Consider the following 12,098-nt stretch of genomic DNA (forward strand, 5'->3'; position numbering starts at 1 on the left):
CAAGAGCACGCCTTCCGCCTCTCTGCGAAGGCGACACTGCGCACCTGCTGCCTCTCCGAGAGCCCTCTCTGCCTGCGTGCGCGTGTCGCTGTCTCCTGTCGGCCGCGTCGTCGCCCCGTCTCGCCTTCGCCGTCGTCTGTCAACCTCCGCAGCGGTCATCGCGCCACCGCCGCCTCGCGCACTCGGCGAGCGACTGCGAGCACAGGGCCCGCTCTCTCGGGGGCCACTCGCCCCGCCCGCACGCTCGCTCCACCGCTCGCGCGCGCCCGCTCCTGCATGCCGCCCCCACCTCCCGCCCCGACCGCCTCGTCGTCGTCCGCCCAGCCCCGCCGCCCGCACCCGCACCGCGCGCACCACCACCATGACGACGACGAGGACCGCATCGGGCCCTACACCATCGCAGACGAGATCGGCCGCGGCTCGTTCGCCACCGTCTACCGCGGCGAGCGCCTCGACTCGCGCGCCCCCGTCGCGATAAAGTCGGTCATCCGCAGCAAGCTCACGACAAAGCTCCTCGAGAACCTCGAGAGCGAGATCTCGATCCTCAAGCGCATCCGCCACCGCAACATTGTCGAGCTCAAGGACTGCCTCGTGCGCTCCCTCCCTCGTCCCGACCCCGATGACTCGCTCGCATCACTTCGTCTTCGCGCCCACCTTCGAGCACGCACAGCATGCTGACACTGCACCCGCCCGGACGCGCAGAAAACCGACACGCACATCTACCTCGTCATGGACTTTTGCTCGGCGGGCGACCTCTCGCTCTACATTCGCAAGCGCGGCGACCTCCCCTCGCTCACCGCGTCGAACCAGGGCCTCCTGCCCGACTCGAGGCACGCGAGCCTCGCGGCGGAAAAGGTCCTGTACCCGCATCCGAAGGAGGGCGGGCTCAACGAGACGATCGTGCGCTGCTTCCTGGGCCAGCTCGGTGCGTCGGCGAGATTCTCCTGTTCTGTCCGCTCGCCGGGCGCGGCAGTTGGCTGATGAATGTACTTCTTGCGTTCGCAGTCGACGCTCTGCGGTTCTTGCGATCTCAGAATGTCATCCACCGCGACATCAAGCCGCAGGTTTGTTCGCTGCCTGCTCTCGCCCTTGACATCGTCCTCACGCTGCACTTTCGCAGAATCTGCTTCTCCAGCCAGCAGCTGCCGCGGATCTGGCAGCGGGACATGCGCCAGGGATACCGGTGCTCAAGGTTGCGGACTTTGGTTTCGCACGATGGCTGCCAAGCCAGAGCATGGCCGAGACGCTCTGCGGTTCTCCGTGCGCCATGTCGTCTCGTACAACCGTCGGCCAGCTACTGACACTCAGCTTCGCAGGCTGTACATGGCGCCGGAGATTCTCCGATACGAGAAGTACGATGCAAAGGCCGACCTGTGGTCGGTCGGCGCCGTTCTGTTCGAGATGTCGGTCGGCAAGCCGCCCTTCCGTGCGCAGAATCACGTCGACCTGCTACGCAAGATTGAGCGCGGGGAGGACCGCATCAAGTTCCCCGACGAGAAGCGCATCGACGACACGATCCCGCTCGCCGAGCAGAAGGTGCCGACCAAGGTTGCAGCCGACATCAAGGCGCTCATCCGCCGACTGCTCAAGCGCCATCCGGCCGAGCGTATGAGCTTTGACGATTTCTTTCGCGATGCGGCGGCCGTCGCGCAGTCGGGCACGGCGAGCGGTCTCGTGCCCGCCGAGATCGTCTCGGCGCGCGTCGCAGCGGGCTCGAAGACGCCGACCGCTGCTCGACGGTCATCGCCGGCCGTCCCGTCTGACAGCGTCGCCGCGGACCGGTCTACCCGGCGAGACCTCGCGTCCCCGCGACTGCCACCTCCCGTCTCGACCAACGTTGCGCGCGCCTCGCCCGTCCCGTCGCGCCCATCTCCCTCCACCGCTCCCTCCCCTTCACCCACCTCCGCCGCTCCCCCACCCGTCGCGCGCCGCCCCACCCCTCCTTGCGCCGCCATCCCACCTCCCTCGTCCGCCGCCCCCGCACCGACCCCATCGCTCTCTCGCTTCGCCCCCGCAGCAGACGCCGACCCTCCGCCGTTCGCCCGGCGCACAAGCACCGCGCCCTCGCCGCCGCCGCTCGCCCCGCAGCAAGCGCCGCCGATGCGGCGCGGCGCGTCGATCGAGGGTGGCCCCCGGCCGCAGGTGCAGCGCGCGCAGGTGGAGAGGGTCGGGAGCGCGAGTGGGAGCGGCGCGAGTGCGAGTGCGAGTGGGGAGGGGAGCGCGGTGGCGGTTAGTGTCGGCAGGAGGAGCAGGTCAGTCGCTGCTTCGGTCTCCTTTGGGCACTTCAGATTCCAAACAGCCGGAGGCGATCGCTCATTTTCGGAGCCGTTTGCGCTGACACGCTTTTTGCGCGCAGCGACTCGCCCATGCCGTCGTCTTCACCTGCGCCGCCGTCCGCCATCGAGCGCTTCGCCTCTGCCAACAAAGGAGGGACCGACTCGATGTCCGACTCGAACGACTCGGTGCTCGGCAAGGACTACGTCGTTGTCGAGAAGCGCACGGTCGAGATCAATGCGCTCGCGGACGAGTTGGCGCAGCAGCAGCCGCAGCGCGAGGGCGTCGTCGTCCGGCGGCCGTCGCGCGGCTTCTTGTCGCGGCCGATGAGCTCGCTGGGCAACCCTTCTCCGCCCACTGCCAAGCCGCCGTCTCCTCCATCTTCGTCGTCGCCCTCCTCGCCGTACCCGCCCGGACCCGGAGCGCAAGGCGACACGTCCACTCCGCCCTTTGCGATCCCGCAGCGCGCGCAGCCGACGCCGCACCACCCCTACTCGCTCTCGTCCTCGCCGCGCCCGCTCTCGTTCCTCTCGAGCTCGCCGCGCAGCTTCTCACACACGATCGAGCGCTTCCCCGGCTCGCCGCTCGCGCTCGTCGGGAGCCCGTCGGCCGCGCTCGCAAAGGCGTTCAACAACCTGTCGTCGCTCAAGATCTTTGGCAGCCCGACCGACGGGATCCTCGTCAGGCGCAGCTCGGTGCGCAAGCCCATCCCGCGCTCGATGACGGCGCCCGTCGCGGTCGACCCGGAGGAGGAGCGCGTCCTCGCCGACCTCGAGGACATTGCACAGAAGGCGCTCGTCCTGTTCGAATTCGCCGACTCCAAGATCCTCCAGCTCCTGCCGCCGACGCCCGCCGCCTCGACCTCGACGACCTCGCTCGGGACGCCGTCGTATTTCTCGCACCTCGCCGCGCGCGAGCAGGCCCAGGCGCAGTCCGGCGCCGCGGCGGCCTCGAACCCGTTCTCGCCCGTCCCGACCTCGCCGTCGATGCGCCGCGGGAGCAGCAGCTCGTCGGACCGCCCGCTCGTCATGGCGGGCTCGGCGGCGTCGGGCGCGCGCGCAGACGTCCTCGCCGCAGAGGCGCTCGTGCTCTACCTCAAGGCGCTCGCATTCTTGGGCAAGGGCATCGAGCGCGCGAGGAAGCACTGGGCCAACAGGCCTGCCGAGCAGCAGGCTGCGAGCGCCGACTTTAACGATGGTGAGTTCCCTCGGGACTCGATTTCTCCAGCTCGCAGCACGCGCAGTAATTGACAACTCCCGCTTTCTTGCGCTCTTCAGCGGTGCAATGGTTCCGCCAGCGCTTCAACGAGTGCTTCGACAAGGCCGACTTTGCCAAGACGCGCTGCCAGGACGAGATCCCTGAGTCGGCGGCGTTCGCCGAGAAGCTCGTCTGGGACCGGGCTCTCGAGCTCGTGCGTTCCCAGTCTCACCTCGCAAGTCGACAGTGCTGACACGCTCCCATTGCAGTCTCGCGCTGCCGCCGTCAACGAGCTGCGTGGCGAGAACCCGACCGACTGCGAGACGGCGTACGAGACGGCGCTCTGGATGCTCTACGCCCTCCTCGACGTTACGATGCACTCCGGCACACCCGATGCGTCGCCCGAGGCGGACGAAGACCGCGCAACGGTCTCGCGCTTTGTGCAGTCGATCACGGCGCGCCTCCAGGCGCTGCGCAAGAAGCTAGCGCCCGTGTCGAACACGGCAAGCGGCGCGACGACTGCTGTCGTTGGCTCGCCCAACACAGCTGTCGGCACCGCGACGGGCGCTGGCGCGGGCGCCGCGTCTCCTCCCTCGACTTCCTCTTCATCCCGTCCCTAGGATCGATCTTACTCGATCCCCCCTCGCTCTCTGCCCACCCGACTCAGTGATCCCTGTCGTTCTATTCCACCCAGGTGTCTTCCTGGCTCCCTGTTCTTCTTCCCCGCTGCATCTCTCCCTATTCCTGTGCCACTCGATTCCATCTCTGTGCCATACTCGCGCCCTCCCACAGATTAGATTCTCCGCTCCTTACGACCCACGTGACTCGTGCTCACCACCTTTGGCGTTCTGTACCGTGCTTCTCCTTCGGTTCGTGTGCTTTCCTTTCCTTGTCGTCACAACTCCCCGTCTTCTCCTTAGCGCGCCGGTAGTCACTCCGTCCTGACTCTTGCCGGCTGCTGCTCGCCCGTGCCCTTGTTGATACGATTTCTTTGGACGAGACCGGGACTCAATCTCGGAGAGAGGCCAGATGATCCGGGCGGACTCTGACTTGCAAGCCCTCCTGAGATCGGTCTTAAGAAGGCAGTTGAAGAAGAACATGAGCTTGAATTGCGATAGGGCTGTAACGACGGGGCGGCGAATGCGGGACAGGAGCAACAAAGCTGGAAAGAGAGGGATTTGACAAGTTGCCTTTTGCACGCGGGTTGCGCGAGGATTGGCGGTGGAGCGCCGAGGTAAATCATCGCCTTACGACGACTGATTGGGCTTCTTCCCCGCGCTGGCCGGGTGGAGCAGCGGCGTGCGCTCGTCACTCCCTCCGGCGCCGTTCGCGCCAGTCTTGCTCTCCTCCCTCCGCATCGGCGTCGCCGCTCCACTCGCGACCCGCCGCTCGGGCACTCCGCCGCCGCGCAGGCGCACCTTGTCGAACCCGGACGAAGGCGCTGCGGGCGCCGGCGTGTTGCGCCCGTCGGTCGAGGGACCGCTGCTCTCGGGGACTCCGTTCGGGCCGGGGAGTTCGACCGTGTTCTGACGACGGGCTTGACGACGGCGCTCGATGACACCTTTGGCATGTTGTGTGGTGAGGAGGCATGCTGAGCGTTGGCAGAATGAATTTGTGCGCACCTGCGATAAGCGGTGCGAGCTTGCCGTTGCCAGGCGCCTGCTTGCGTGCGGGCGCGCGGACGACCTTGGTCTTGGCGTGGATGTCCTGTGGACCGGCAATCTGTGAGCTGGGCGGGGAAAGGGAGAGAGGGAAGGCGAACGCACGATGTACAAGTCCGTCTCGTCGACAATCTGTACGAGGAGGCGAGGAGGAACCCAGCATCAGCGGCGATACGCAGACTTGACGGGAATAACCATTCGCGCGCACCTCCTCGCCGATCATCTCCTCAATCACGTCCTCGAGACTGACCACGCCCATCGCGCCGCCGGGCTCGCCAGGAGTCTACAAACAACACGGCGTCAGTGCGTATACGGCGCAATCAATCACGAGTCGATTGCGGCAGGCCGGGTAGGCGGACTGACCTTTGAGACGAGCAAGATATGGGACCGGCCCTGCTGGAAGTAGTTGAGCACGTCGAGGCAGGTCGAATCGGGACCCGTTTCGGGCAGGACCGAGAGCGCAAAGTCGCCAAGGATCCTGCAAGGTGCTCTCGTGGGCGTCTGCGCTACAGCAAGCGGCGAGCAGGAAGAAGGACATACTTCTCATCCTCCGGGTCGTACGAGATGAGCTGCGAGAGTAGCGGACAGGAACAGCGTCAGTGATCTAGTGAGTCAAGAATGACGACGATCTGCGATTATGCTTGTCGCACCTTCTTGACGACTGCAATGCGAAGTGGTGGTCAGCCATGCTCGCTCGGCGCGCGAGAAGGGTGCACATATCACGTACTCAGCATGCCGACAAAGTCAGTCGAGTTTCCCGGAATGTGCACCGGAATGCGACTGTGGCCCGACGCAAGGATCTGCAAAGGAACTGAATGAGCGGCGACTGGAAGGGAGAAGAGGTGCGCGAGTAGGGATACTCACCTGGTCCACGACAGTATGGCTGAGCTTGGTGTCGGCCGGGAGAGAGTAGATATCTGCGAGGCAGGTCGTGAGCGGCGAGCCAAAGCGCGCACAAACGGTTCAACGGACCTTCGAGCGGGGTCATGATCTGTGCGACGCTCTTGTCGCCAAGTCTGTGCGTCGCCACAGTCAGCTGATGCGCGTTGCGAGGAGAAGTTGGAGCGCGTACTCGAGCACCGAAGAGATGATGGTGACCTCGTCGTCGTTCAGCGTCTCCTCGCCGAACTCTGCGAGGGTCACAGTCACTTCGAGAACCCAAGGCGAAGGAACAGTCTCGACGCACGCTTATGCAGGCCAACAAAGGTCTTGAGCTCTGCCTTCTTGTACGTGACGCCCTGCTCCTCGCCGAGGAGGTAGTCGAGAAGCTTGGCGATGGGGTAGGCGATCGGGAACTCGAGGTACATGAGACCGAGGACGAAGGGCGCTGCGACAGCACCGATGCGTAGACCGTAGCGGGCACACACGGCTGACGGGGAGCAGTGTTAGTTTGCAAAGAGGGGGTTCGTTGTCGGTAGCGAAAGCGCACACTGCGGGATGATCTCGCCGAAGATGAAGATCAATGTCGTCGAAAGAGCGATGGCGCCGACACCGCCGCCGAGGATGGAGTCGAGGAAGATGGCTGTACGCAGGCAAATAAAACGCGATTAGCGGTTTGTGATGAGCCAGAGTTGCGACGCATGTGGGGGAGATCTCGAAACTCACGAAGCGACTCGTTGACGACCACGTTCGAGAGGAGAAGAACCACAAGAACCCAGTGGCGGCCACGTTCGAGTAGCCGGATGACCTTGGGAGCGTCTCGGCGCTCGTCTTCGTCGCCCGAGGTAGAGAGGACTGGCCGAATACGGAACCTAGGTCAGCGGTAAGCCGGGACAGACCGCCTGGCGGGGCGCACCCTGCAGATTGACGAGGTCGAGCCCCATCAGGCCGAGCGTGAGACCTGCAAAGACACCGCCCAAGAGGACGAGGACGACGCTGAGGCCAAGCTTCCAGTAGAACGCTGGATGGGAGGACGACGGTGAGGTGAGTCCAGGCTGACGAGGGCAGCGGAAGTGATCCAGACACACCGGCCGAGCCAGGCTCAGTCTCTGGCGGCTCACTGCCGGGCAGTCCTGCGCCGTAGTCGGACACGCCGCGCGAGAGAAGCATGGCGGCGGTCGGCGCCGCGTACGAGCGCACGACGCGCGGTGCGAGGACAGCGAGGCGCAGGAGAGACGCCGAGCGAGGCGGACGCCATTGCAAGGCGGGCATCGCAGCTCGACGGGCGTGGAAGACGACACGAACGAGGCGGAAAGGGCGCTCTCTCGGTTCGGGATGATGACGGCAAGAACCGCGATCGCAGCTCCGAGCGACTCGAATGCAGTCTGAATGCTCTCGATCTAGCCCAAATGGCCTATACAGACCCTTTCTACGCCCATAAGAGGAGGGCAAGTGCCGGCGATCTCCACCGTTCCCTTCTTCCCCCTCGGCCGAGCGGGCCACCTCGAGTCGCACGTGCAAGGCTTCCCGCAACACCTTGTCAGGCGACAGCAATGCAACGAGAACGTGCGAGAAGTGACAACAACGAAGACTAGAAAGAACGGCGCGGCGGAGAAGGAGAGTCTACAGGTTGGCCTGGCGCTTTTCCGCCCAAAAGTCGCTCTCGGGGCGAGCGTTCTGGTATGCAGAGTACTCGACGACCTGCAGCGCGATGTCTGTCGGCTTGTGGACGTGCAGGGTTGAAAGAAGAGAAGCTTACCTCAGGCGCGATGGCGGAGCAGTGCGCGAAGACGCGGGTTGAGACTGCGGTATGCGACGTAATCAGCGTCAAGTCAAGCGAGGAGAGCGGCGCAGCGCACCAGTCTTGTTGTCGCGACGACTGTGTGATTGAGACACAGAGATCGAGAGCAACTTAGCGTTCCGCCCCGGCTGAGAAGGCCAGCCTGGACTCACTTCTTTCCCTCGCGCCTGAACCTCGACAGCCGGTCGACGAATTCCCACAGCCTGCCCTGCGGCGCGATCGTCCCGTCCGCCCTGCGCGTCGGGACCCAGTCCGGGTGCAGCGCCATGAGCGGGACCGAGACGGGCTTCTTGCCCTTCTTCGACGACTTGGTTGCGTCTTCGGCTGACTTGGACTTGCCGGACGCGACGGCGGCGGAGGGCGAGGAAGAGCGGCGGGTGAGGAGGACCCCAACGTCGACCATGCGCTGGAACGCGTTGAGGAGCGTGGCTGCGAAGGAGTGTCAGGTCGGCGATTTGAATGTGAAACGAAGAACGGGGCGCACCCTGATTGACCGCCTCCAGGTACGACACATCGCCTTGTGCGAATAGCGTCTTTGCGAGGAGCTGCGCGCTGGCCTGGAACGCCTTCTCGGCAAACCATGCTACGGGCTGGTCCGCTGACGGAGGCGGCGTGAGCGGTGTCAGGGCAAAGAGCGAAACGGCGGCGAGCCAGTCTGCGTTGAGAGAGCAGGGAAGTCCAGGGAAGTCAGCTCAGATGCGCGACCCGGGAAGACGAGGAGGACGGAACGTACACGTCTCGATGAAAGGCCAGATGAGGAAGCAGAAGAAGTCGAAGTCGTTCCGCCCCGCCGCTCGCTCCTTCGGGCTGAGCCCCATCAGCTGCCCCTCGCAAAGGATCACATCGTCCATCTCGAGCGCCTGGATCGTTTTTTCGGCGTTGGCAACGAGGCCTTCGGGCGCATACACAAACTCGTTCGAGAGGAGGCGCGAGATGAAGTGCAGCTCGCGCAGGACGTCGGCGCGCTCCATCCGCTGCGAAGGCGCAGCGCCGCCGGCCTTGACGTGCGTGTAGAGCACGCCGCAGAGCATCGCCTCTTCGACGAACAGGTGGATGACCTACAATTTGCTGTCAGTCCGCGCCGTACCGATCCGAGTCGCCAGCGAAGCGCGAGCCCTCAGTCTTTGTAGCTTGACGCACCTGATTGCGGTAGAACGAGAGCTCGAAGCGCGAGATCGGGTAGTAGGTCGATTCGATCAGGTCGCGCTGCTCGCCAACGAGGTCCTTCAAGACGAAGAGGGCACTGCAGATGCAGGAAGCTGAGCAGCCATACACGCAAGCCAGGCGATGAAAGGGCGGCGAACCGGTCGACTACCTCCTCGGGGGCCATCTCTCCAAAGTCGGCCACCTTGCCGCCTCGCGCCTCGATGGAAGACTTCAGCCACTGCACGCGCGACACGAGCTCGCTCTTGCCGACACCCTGCAAAGACAGTACCGTGTGAGCGTGCAATCAGCAGCAGAATGTTGGAAAAATGCGCACCCGTCCGCGGATTGTCAGCATGATAGTCCCGACGAGCCCCGTCGGCATGATGATCCTGCGCATGAGGCGTGAGCTCGTATCGGAAGCGCATTGAGCGAGCAAGGACTCACGCCGAGTCGTTGATTCCTGCCAGTACCTCGTAGCCGAGGGCGCGCAGCAGTGTTGCCTGATCTGCTTTGGGCTGCTCAACGCCGGGCGTTGTGGCAGGTGCTGATCGGCGCTTCTTCTGCTCGTCGACCCAGCCGCGCAGCGAGAAGGGACGCTGGAAGCGCACGTCGATGCGGCCGAGCTGGAGCTGGATCACCCGTGTGTTGAGCAGGAGACCAGAGAGGCTGAGAAGCGGCATGTCGGTGAGCTCTCCGCTGTGCGCAAGACTCGACAAGACGGGACAACGAACGTTTCCTTCTCCTTCGGGTTCCCAAGCAGCTCGTTGACGTAGCTTTCCGTCTCAATAACCTGAACGAGCGAGTGCAGTCAGCTTCGTCGCTTCGATCCGAGCGGGCTGAGCACTCGCGCACCTTGTCGTACTGAAGCGAGATCGGGCAAATCCATACATCGTCCGTGCGACCGTTCTCGAGCGCTTCAAGCACATACTTGAGAATGCCGAGCTTCGGCGGGAGAAGCTTGCCGGTGCGCGAGCGCGAGCCTTCGATGAAGCACTCGACTAGGAAGGGTAGCGAAACTGGTCAAATAGGAGCGTCTCGTTGACGGGACATGGGAACGCACTGTTCTTGCCGTGCTCGAGCAGCTGCTCGATGTACTCCTTGACAACCGTGCTGTACAGCGGGTCGTCTCCGAACGATCGGCGAATGAAGAAAGCGCCGCACTTGGCCAGCATCGGACCAACGACGGGGAGGTTCAGGTTCTCGCCAGCGACGATGTGCGGGAGGGCGAGGCCGAGGCGGAAGAAGAGCCATGAGATGGCTGTCGCGAAGAAGGATTGGACACGTCAGTGAAATGGACGGCAAGAATTGGCGGCGAGGGGCGCACTGAGGTAGTCCTGCGAGACTCGACAGAAGTCAGCGGACTTTCTCCCCGATCCAAATCACAGCTCGGCCTCAGGGCAAAGTAGAGCGAGCGAGTCTGGCAGACAGCTCACGATGTGCGACTTATGACATGGGAGGATGAGCAGCGACTGCTTGCGCGCGGCTGCGAGCTGGGCGACCTCCTTGAAGCGAGCGTACTCGCTCATGCTGATCTCAATGCCTTGATGGTACATCCGGACGAGCAGATTGTTGACCATGGCCTGTACGATCTGGGGGTTAGCAGCCGATTCGAGGGGCGCGAAAGAGGTTGAGCGCACGCCGAAGAATCGCAGGAAGCGAAGGTTGTCCATCTTGGCCACCAGCCCGCTCGCCAGCTTCTTCGCCTCTTTCCTCAGCTCGTCGTCAATTTGCCGTCGTCGCTTCTCCTTCTCCGGCCCCTCTGCGAGACCCGCCTGCGCAAGTCGCGCCTCGGTGACGTGCTGTATCCGCCGGTTGAGCTGCTCAGACTTGACGATGGCGCGAATGCAGTCATCTGAGTAGCCCGGGTAAAAGATGGGCTGCCCGATGTAGCCTTCGTAGGCGCGCCAGCCTGTCCCGGTCGCCCAGAGCGAGAGCTGCTTCGAGAACTGCGCGCCAGGAATCAGCGACTGCCCCGGGGCGGCTCTGGACAGCTTCGTGTGTCCTTCGAGCCTGGACAAGGCCCCGCCGAAGCGCAAGGATGTCAGCGAAAGACGCACTTCGATGGGATCTGACCGCAAATGCGCCTGGTGGTTTTCGACCAGGTTCTTCTGCTCGCCGTTCCCCTTCTTCGCGGGCCGATACCCTATCGGGGCCTCCATCACTGGCACCAAGACCGGCTCGAGGGCTGTCAAACCCGGGTCGACGGTCGTGACGACGGAGAAGGGTCGAGTGCGAGGCTCGAAGTCGGCGCCGAGGAGCGCTTCGGGATCGTCTGGTCCCAGCGCCGCGACCGTCGTGTGATTACGCTGCTTGCGCTTGACCGAGTCGGACATTGTAAGCGCGGCAGAGCGAGTGGAAGGCGATGCAAGGTGCGTGGGGAAGTGAGTCGGGAAGGAGGTGGGACGCAGGTCGCAGCAGAAGAGGGAGCCGCAGACGCGTGGTGAGCGTGTAACGAGGAGCTGGGATGCAGCCTGACCGCTCTGCAAGCTCTAGCGTTGGTGAGCGGAGGAGCGGGAGCGAGGAAACCGGCAACTTCGCGACGGGGAGCCCCGACGGTCAACTTCCGAGTCGCAGGGCGGACTGAACAGCGCTGCCCCGGCGCGCACAGTAGCGTGCGTGCAACGTGACAATCGTTTGGTGCAGGCAGTCATCTCTACATGAGGGGGCAAGATGCTGCAGGTGAGCCCGGAGACTTTCAACGAGGGCTGATCGGCGGGACGACACGGCAGCGACACGGTTACGGGGCTGATGCGACGCTAGACAGATCAGCCGGCAATCTCTCAGTGCGGACAGACGAGACCGAGCACGGGTGATGTGGTAGACAGCCTGACTTCGTTGCGCTCGATCTCCTCGACAAGCTACACAGGACCGCGACCGTGACGGACGACCACAGATGGACGACGGCAGGACCAGGGCGGCCAGAGACGAAGGCGAGAGGGGAGGGGGACAGGTTCAGAAAGGTGCGCATCCACCGCGCTGCGCCGTACAGCCTCCGGCCCCGCCTCCCGAAGGCGAGCGAGGACAGCAGAGGCCGGGCAACCCACCTCGGGGACGAGGGGGCGGTACGAGCGAGCTCAAGGTCATCGAGGAGCCCGCGTCCCCCAGCGAGGAGGGACGCAGGGCTCGCGGTTCTCGCTTGG

General features: G+C 64.2%; 3 protein-coding genes across 3 annotated transcripts; 1 reads left to right on the forward strand and 2 right to left on the reverse strand.

The window, feature by feature from the left end:
• Positions 1-276: 276 nt before the first annotated feature.
• Positions 277-4,091, forward strand: ATG1 (serine/threonine protein kinase ATG1; the record flags this gene model as incomplete). Its single annotated transcript, XM_076651176.1, has 8 exons — positions 277-591; positions 703-925; positions 1,006-1,064; positions 1,121-1,260; positions 1,317-2,252; positions 2,357-3,471; positions 3,552-3,685; positions 3,741-4,091. 8 exons carry the CDS (start codon positions 277-279, stop codon positions 4,089-4,091), a joined length of 3,273 nt encoding a protein of 1,090 aa, XP_076503331.1.
• Positions 4,092-4,718: 627 nt separating this feature from the next.
• Positions 4,719-7,283, reverse strand: MAM3 (Mam3p; the record flags this gene model as incomplete). Its single annotated transcript, XM_076651177.1, has 16 exons — positions 4,719-5,032; positions 5,094-5,178; positions 5,238-5,264; positions 5,341-5,415; positions 5,496-5,610; positions 5,673-5,701; positions 5,783-5,793; positions 5,860-5,932; positions 5,997-6,049; positions 6,105-6,148; positions 6,205-6,262; positions 6,319-6,501; positions 6,562-6,654; positions 6,738-6,866; positions 6,928-7,032; positions 7,100-7,283. The coding sequence occupies 16 exons, from the start codon at positions 7,281-7,283 to the stop codon at positions 4,719-4,721; spliced, it is 1,578 nt and encodes a 525-aa protein (XP_076503332.1).
• Positions 7,284-7,634: 351 nt separating this feature from the next.
• On the reverse strand, positions 7,635-11,291 carry JCM10292_007323 (lysophospholipid acyltransferase family protein; the record flags this gene model as incomplete). The annotated part of the gene is made up of 17 exons (XM_076651178.1): positions 7,635-7,712; positions 7,771-7,814; positions 7,871-7,890; positions 7,965-8,241; positions 8,297-8,467; positions 8,546-8,870; positions 8,953-9,055; positions 9,117-9,232; positions 9,293-9,347; positions 9,403-9,624; positions 9,690-9,748; positions 9,811-9,956; positions 10,019-10,216; positions 10,283-10,292; positions 10,392-10,538; positions 10,596-10,904; positions 11,016-11,291. 17 exons carry the CDS (start codon positions 11,289-11,291, stop codon positions 7,635-7,637), a joined length of 2,556 nt encoding a protein of 851 aa, XP_076503333.1.
• Positions 11,292-12,098: the final 807 nt, after the last annotated feature.

The sequence above is a fragment of the Rhodotorula paludigena genome, assembly GCF_050403205.1.
Source record: "Rhodotorula paludigena JCM10292 DNA, Rt_paludigena_JCM10292v1_ctg46, whole genome shotgun sequence".
Classification (NCBI taxonomy): domain Eukaryota; kingdom Fungi; phylum Basidiomycota; class Microbotryomycetes; order Sporidiobolales; family Sporidiobolaceae; genus Rhodotorula; species Rhodotorula paludigena.